We start from the raw sequence: 8,369 nt of genomic DNA on the forward strand, positions 1-8,369 counted from the left end.
TGACCCAACATCAAGGTGGTATCATCATGGTCAACTTGTGTTTGTATCTCAACATATTGACCTTCACCTAGAAACTAATCTTGGGAAATAACGATACCTGTAGCCCCATTTCTCTATTCGATATCTTCCTTCCTTCAACCATGATCCCTGGCTGCAGTAGGGTCATAGAAGAGTTTTGGTGAGGATCCAGTGACAACGGTGTGCCAGAAACTAGAAGCCTTGAACCAGACCCATTGGTCTGGTCATTACTCATCGTAATAACATTTGCTATGTTCCCACTGCCATGAGGTGCTGGACAGGTGGGAAAGATAGAAAAGTGACGAGGTTTTGTTTTGTTTTATTCTTGTGTGTGTTGGTTTGTTTTAGTTTGATTTTTAAAAATTTTCTTCTGGAGGGGGCTCTGCAGAGGTGAGAGGAGAATATGGAGGGACTAGGAGATGAGCAGAACTGGGGTACATGCTGTGAAATTCCCAAAGACTCAATAAAGAAATTCTGTTTTTAAAAAAGAGAAAGGAATGAGCACCTGCTGAACATAGGCTTTTTTTTTTTAAGTTATTAAATGTGTGTAAGTGTTTGCCTACATATACGGGTGTACACCACACAAGTACCAGGTGCCCACAGAGGCCAGAAGAAAGTGTTAAATCCATTAGAACTGGAGTGCAGATGTTTGTGAGCCACAGTATGGGTACTGGGAACTGAACATTGGTTCTTTGTAAGAGCAGCCAGTGTCCCTAACCACTGAGTCATCTTGCAACCCTTAAAATTCACATTTTTGTACTTACCAGTTTGTTGCTAATGTTTAACAAAACTGTATTGTGTGGGAGCCATTCAGGAAAAACAAGAGATTCCTCTTTTGCCTGTTGTACCACCAATGGTACTATGATGTGTCTACATGAAGGGACCAAGAAGACATCCAGATCTATGTGTGGTCTCTTCATAGTATGCCTCTGCTTCGTAAATAAAAACAGCACAGTGTTGCTCAAATAACCTACCACTGAGAATTCACACCTCTGAAAGTGACAGTTTGGGTCATTTCTCCAAATGTGGAATGGGATGCAGCTGCTCACAACTCCCTGCAGAGAAGGGTCAGATGTGTGCCATCCCTCCTCCAAGCCCTTTGTCCTCCCTGCCCAGGGGACATGACTTCCTTTTACTAGGAATAATCCCTGGGTGACTCAACATACATTCTTTTCCTGTTTACCCTTTCTCCAAATATGACTTTGTATCAAATTCTTTATATTAAAGATTTCTGGCTTAAGTTTACCATGTGTGATTTTTTTTCTTCCCTGGTTGAATACTAAGTAATACTCCTTGGCACATGTAATTGTGATATAATTGTGACAGCTAATATTGCTTGCTAATTTACAAGATCTAGAGTTACCTGACATAAAGCTTTGACCACGCCTTTGAGGTAGTCTGTAGATTGGGTTTGTTGAGAGGTGAATATCATCCCTAACTGTGAGCAGCACTATTTCATGGACTTGGGCTGTGGATTGAAAGAAAAAGGAGAAAGCAAGCTCTTTCTGTTTCCAAACTGTGAATGAAAGGTGACCTCACACCTTTCTGATGCCATCTTCCTTGCCGTGATGGATTTTGCCTTTGAATTGTGGGTCCAAATCACCTCTTCTTTCTACTGCTTTTGCCAGATACTTTGTTAGAGCAAAAGGGAAGTAAACAATGCCGTAGTCTTTTCTGAACTTAGCCCTCAGTCAGTGGTCCTGTTAATATCACTCCAGGTTAGCCCATGGACAGTGGAACAGTGGTTCTGTTAATGTCACTCTAGGACAGCATGAATTACAGCATTGGGGGGATGACTGAGATAGTGACTTCAGAGATAACTTCAACAGTTTGTGTTTGCTCTTATACCTATAAACATCCCTACAGATTCTTAAAGGAAATGAGGGAAGGTCTAGCTCTGTGTTAGGAATTGTGTCAATGTGAGTTTAGCAGTCAGGGGGATTGGAGCTGTCCCGAGACTCCAGAAATTCTCAAATGTCCTTTGTGGTTTTCTCTTTGGCACTTACTATTTTTCTACAGGAAATATATCTAGTTCTATTTGATCTTGTTAGATTGACCCATAAAAACAGAATTCACCTTGTATTCATTCTGGGATTCAGCTTGTTAGAATTTTGCTAAGGAGTTCCTATGTATTATGTTGTTTTGTAGAAATTTGAAGACAGTTAATAATTTGTTTTGGGGTGTTTATGTGTGTATGTGCACACTTGTGAATAGGTGCACATTCAATCATGTGCTAGTGTACATGGAGGAATGGGGTTAAAGTTTAATGTTTTCCTCTGTCACTCTCCACCTTATTTTCTTTTTAAAGTGTCTGTTCACCTTTTAAAAAATATTAATTTATCCATTTTATGTGTCAGTGTTCTATCTGCATGTATGCTTACATGCCAACAGAGGGCATCAGACCCCATTATAGTTGGTTGTAAACTGCCATGTGGTTGCTGGGAATTGAACTCAGGACCTCCGGAAGAAGCCTGTGTTCTTAACCATGGAGCTATCTCTCCAGCCCTCATGTTATTTTCTAAGAAAAGCTTTTCCTTTGAACACAGAGCTCACTGATTTGCCATCCATTCCCAGGGATCCTTTCAATCACACCTCGGTTCTGGGATTACAGATCATGCAGCTATACCCAGCTTTTTTACATGAGTTTTGGGGATCCAAATGCAGACCCTCCTGCATGTGAAGTACTTTAATCACCCTGTCCTGGAAATTCCCTAAATAAAATACCTTTTCTTTCTTTATTTTTTTCTTTTCTTTTTGGTTTTTTGAGACAGGGTTTCTCTGTAGCTTTGGAGCCTGTCCTGGAACTCACTTTTGTAGACCAGGTTGTCCTCAAACTCACAGAGATCTGCCTTAAATGTGTGTGCTACCACCACATGGCTTAATAAAGTATCTTTTCTTTTCCATCAGTTGGTCAATCACTCATATTTGTATTCATTCATAGCCAGATCCTTAGATCACTCCCAGTTTGGTGCATTAGAGTCCTGCAAACATGAGAAACATCATCTCAGTCATCCAAAGATAAGGTTTTGAAGTGTGACTCACCTATAGAAGATGATAATTTTATATTTTCTGCATAATTAGCAAGGCAGCTTGTGCAGTGTTAGATGGGAAAACTTTTTTAAAATATCAATAACTATCTTATCAATGGGAGAATCTACTGATGGTATATTGGAGTTCCACCATAGTTCTCTAGTGACCTCTGAATTAACTTCCCTCTTCTGGGAATATCAGCCATGTGATTAGGACAGGTAGCTGACTTTCACCTTTTCTGGGCCACATTGGAGGAAGGTGGCCACATTATTTTCTATACTGTTCTTTCCCTTTGATTTATATGAAGGCCAAGTATTTGATCACTACATTTCAGGTTCTACTGAATTAAACTTGCAGTTTGTTATCTTAATCATATAAGAACTTTTGTGACTTAAATGATAACAATCCTGCTAGTTACTGTCATCTGAATAAGACTTTGGTAAGAGTATCCTTAGGAACAGTCTGCTTTAATTAAATATGAATGTAGAATAGAAATCCATTCCCAGTACAGTTTTTTTTTTTTAAATTAAGGATGGAGTACTGGGCAAGATGGAAAATTTCTGCAGTCTCATTACTTAGAAAATGGGGGAGGAAGATGGAGAGTTCAAAGCCAGCCTGGCTACTTATGAGACCATGTCTCAAGAAACAAAACAAAACAAAAAAGACATAAGGGTAAGTAAATTGTGTGCAGTATGGTAACCTCTGTTCATGATTAGATTAAACTTCAGAAACTAATATTTATATCACCCATACTGATATTATATACTCATATCCCCATTCATATTTATGTGATGTGAGTTACATGACTGAGACTGTGAAGATACAGTCATATGTTAGGACAGATCTTATGCTCACAGGCTTGCAAGGCTAGTAGATAGAAAAAATTATCATGCAGTGATCTACAGTCTTTGAAGCATGAGCTACTGTGACTACAGCCTGTGGCATAGGCAGGACATATAGCATTAGTCTGATTTTGTCGTGTTAAAGTCAATGCTTAGACTTCCCCAGGGACTCTGCTGGTCAGTAGACTGTGAGACCTGAACCCAGAGTCTTGTGCTGCACGCTAGTCACGGGAGCAGAAATGTAAAGAAATCAGTTGCCCCCTCAGGCTATCAGATGGCTCTTGGAAAAGAATTTCAAGCTTGAAAGATGACAGGCAGCTCCTGCAGGGGTGATATTGGAGCTGGATTTTCTAGTGCTTCTGACTGGGGACCACAGTGTCTGCGGTGGGAGGTCTTACATGGGGGATGAGGAGGCACTGTGACAGAAGAGTCTCCTCAGAGCAGCCTTCATGTCCCGGTTCCGCAGGCTGTATATGAAAGGGTTCAGCATTGGGGTCACTGCTGTATACATTACAGTTATTAATGCATGCTTCAGATTGTAACTGTTCAGGGGACGGAAATACATGCCCATGACTGTCCCGTAATACAAAGACACCACTGTCAGGTGAGAGCCACAGGTAGACAAGGCCTTGAGGAATCCCTTGGTGGATGGAACACTTAAAACTGTAGAAAAGACCCGGACATAGGAGATGACAATGCACAGCAGTGGTACAGAGAAAACCCCCACCCCGAGGTACATCATCTTCACATTGAAACGGATGTCAGAACAGGACAGCTGGAGCAAAGGAGTAATGTCACAGTAGAAGTTGGCCACATCCTTGTTGCCACAGAAGGACAAGCTAGCTGTGAGTATGGTATGGGGCAGTGCATTGGCATTTCCAATCACCCAGGACCCAGCAACCAGCAGGATACAAGGCCGTGGACTCATGATTGTTGCATAATGAAGTGGGTGGCTGATGGCCACAGCTCGGTCATATGCCATTGCAGCTAGTATATAGCTGTCTGTGTTTCCCAATGCTATCATGAAATACATCTGTGCCAGGCATCCTCCAAAGGAGATGGCTTTGCTGCCCAGCATATGGTTGGCCAACATCTTGGGGATCGTTACAGAGGAGAAGAAGATGTCAACAAGGGAGAGGTTGGCAAGGAAGAAATACATGGGGTTGTGAAGGCGACTGTCAGAGTGAATGGCTAGGATGATGAGTATGTTTCCAATCACTGTGATGGGGTAAATGAACAGGAAGAGGATGAAAAAGAAATCTTCATGCTCTTGTTGCCTGGTAACTCCCAGAAGGTTGAAATCTGTGGTAAAAGACTCGTTTTCTTCTCTCATGGCTCCTTCAACATGAAATTGGACAGGAACCCAGAATCATTAGCACAATTATTATCTATATATTACCACTTTCTGTATCCAATGGCTCTCTTTCTATATATACCTTTGTCCTTGAAATTCAGAACCACGAAGATTGGGGAAATCCTTGTTGGTCCATGACAAATGTGGTCATTTACTCTTGAACACTCTCATCTAAGTAGTGAGTGAGCAACTCTGAGTTGCATTTTCTCCATCAACATCTTTACACACCCATCTAAGATTTGATCACTTCATAATTAAAACATGTCTTCTATTGTCTAGTGCACAACTTGGGGAAAATAAACATTAATTGCTCATTTAGCATGTAAAACAGTTTTTCTTTTTGTCAAGAGTTTAGAATTAGAAATTTATTATACATATAAAGACAGACAGCCGTTTGGGGCTGTTAGCAATGTCCTTCAATGCAAGCAGCCCATCAGTATAAGTGCTAAACTTGAAATGTGTAGTTGCACCGACCAAGTACTCAACCACCCTACCATCCAGAAGCTAACAGTGTCTATAGTGGCACTTCAGGACTTTAACCATGACAGTCACTGAAATTAGCCCAGTGAGTGTTCTCAGAAACCTCATGGACAACGTGGATTTCATAGGCTTTATCTGGGTGACAAATCCTCAAGTATGCACCGCCACGCCTCTCCACAGTCTTCTTTCCTGCTCTATATAAATATGCCCAATCACAGTTACACCTGCTGCTTACTAAACTCTTCTATCTGTTTACAGAGGTTTCAAGTTGTTTTTTTTTTTTTTTTGCCACATTTTCATGCTCAGGCATCTTGCCCACATGACTGGCTAAACTTCATTTACTATATATCCAGCCTAAGAAGAAATAGTCTTAATTTTGGGAGAAGCAAGACATATGAATTTATTCAGTGTGTAAAGGTTTCGTGTGTGAGCTCTTTCATTGGATCTGAAGCTTGTTGACTGGGCTAGGATGGTGGCCAGTGAACTGACGTAACTGCTTGTCTGTTTGCACAAATACTGGAGTTACAGGTATGCACAGTCACACCCAGCTTTCTGTGTGGGTGCTAGAGATCTAAAATCAGTCCTCATGCTTTCATTGTTCATAGGGTACAACAATCAGTTCCCAATCCATGTTTCTTTAGCTGCATAGTGTTTTATTCCTTGCAAGTGTCTAGTTTATTTTCTCTTGAATGTATATTTGTTATTGTTGATTGTTTATATAAAACAGTTACAGCACAACTCAGCCTTTATAATTTCTCTCTCAGTGCCTTAGTAGATTAGACAGTCGTGATTTTCTACCTGAAATGCTACACTATTTCCCTACTGCTTAACTAGCCTCTTCCTTTCTCCCTTATCTTGCAGTCTTAGCCATACCAATTATTACTAGACTACTAACTGCTCAGCCAAATTTGTGCTAGTCTGGTCTTTTTGCCCAACAAATTTAACTGTATTTCTCAGTCTCCCTTGCAGGGAGGTGCAGCTATGTAACTGAGGTCTAGTCACCCAATTTTGTGTTAAAGTTGTGGGCTTCCTTCACACGCTATTCTGACTGGAAATGCTGAAGAAATTAAATGGAATGATGGGGTCCAATTATGGTATGAACCTGTGTCAATAGCGTCTGTCATACAGTAGAGATACACCAAACAAAAATATTCACTTGTACTTTTATCTCATGGAAAATAGTCTCTTATTCTTGTTAGTCATTGACAGTTTATGGTCAGTTTGCTTCAGTAGTTGAGACATATGTAGTTCACTAATTTTTATAAAGTGACTTCTATTAACATTAATCGAATATGTGACTAATTCAATCACTAAATCTCAGTATTTCTTACACGAATTATGTAGTAGATACAGAGATGTCTTATTATTCTTTTCATAGCTAATGACTATATTGCTTCTCTTCGCTACACTGAAAGTGGTTTCTCTTGGTCTCCTAAGGTACCCTCCTTCAGCTGGGCAGTGGTGGCACATGCCTTTAATCACAGTACTCAAGAGGCAGAGGTAGGTGAATCTCCATGAGTTTGAGCTAGCCTAGTCTATAAGAGCTAGTTTCAGGACAGCTAGGGCTGATACACAGAGAAACTCTGTCTTGAAAAACCAAAAAAAAAAAAAAAAGATACCCTCCCTCTTCTTCATACAAATTCATGATATCTTGTGTTTCAAACAGTTTAGTAAACCCAGAGGGTCGAGACTGTGGGTAGTTCCTGTAGTAGGGGGAGGGAGTAAGACTTCAGAAGTGAGGCTTGAGGACAATATAACAAACTGAGGTGATGTTGGCCTGTCTTATTTCCATGAAAATACACAGAAGTTTTATGATTATAGAAACAAAAAGTGCTTTAAAATGTATGGCATAATTTGAAAAAATCACAGGGGAATACCTTAATGTCAGAATCCGAAGCGTGATCAGAACAAAACCTTAAGTTGTTTTCTGTGCAGCATTAGCCCCTCAGGATGCCAACCAGGGGTATGGTTGGATGACAGCCGGGATGTGGTCTTTATGGCTGTAGGTTTAAAAGGCATGTCCAGAGATTCAATGAAGCACAGGAATTCATCGTGTTTGCACTAAATAGTTGAAGTAATTCCCTAAGAATGTAAAGAGAACAGAAAGAATTTTTCCATGTAGGCATGAGTTTGGGAAAAAAAGACCAAAGGATAGAATTCCCAGAAAACAGTGATTGTTTCCCAAGAGAAACCAAGGGAAACTCTTGGACTGTAAGAGATTTCAGTCATATTTTTTTTTGTTTGTTGGTTTGCTCTAAACTAATTAAAAATCTTGTTCTTATACTTCTATGAAAGTATGTTAGAAAATACAGTTTCAAGAAAGATTCCTCAATCAAAGTAGTCATGGAGAGCATTTAGGAATTTAGAAGTTATCTCAACAAAAAGACATTTAAAACTAGTTGAAGAATTAATACATTTAATTCAGGTTTAAAAGGAAAATGGAGAGATCGAGAGAGTGAATGCAGAGCCCCAGTATGAACATATTTGCTCTCTCTAGTCAGTCATTGAATTCAGTGCAATTACAATGTAAACAGACATAGAAGGGCGTTCTGAAAGTATGGAATTAGAAAACTGATACAGAACTTAGTTAGGACAATAGAAAGCAAAGAAAAAAAATCAGAACATATATCTGTATAATGGATTTT

The 8,369-nt window shown here is 39.9% G+C and overlaps 1 protein-coding gene across 1 annotated transcript; it reads right to left on the minus strand.

Moving 5' to 3' along the window:
• Positions 1-4,284: 4,284 nt before the first annotated feature.
• Positions 4,285-5,223, minus strand: LOC121457112 (olfactory receptor 1A1). The gene has a single exon (XM_041665785.1). It carries the CDS (start codon positions 5,221-5,223, stop codon positions 4,285-4,287), a length of 939 nt encoding a protein of 312 aa, XP_041521719.1.
• Between the last annotated feature and the right edge of the window lie 3,146 nt (positions 5,224-8,369).

This window comes from Microtus oregoni, unplaced genomic scaffold (assembly GCF_018167655.1).
Source record: "Microtus oregoni isolate MIOR12 unplaced genomic scaffold, Mior012 000015F_ref0000493, whole genome shotgun sequence".
NCBI lineage: Eukaryota > Metazoa > Chordata > Mammalia > Rodentia > Cricetidae > Microtus > Microtus oregoni.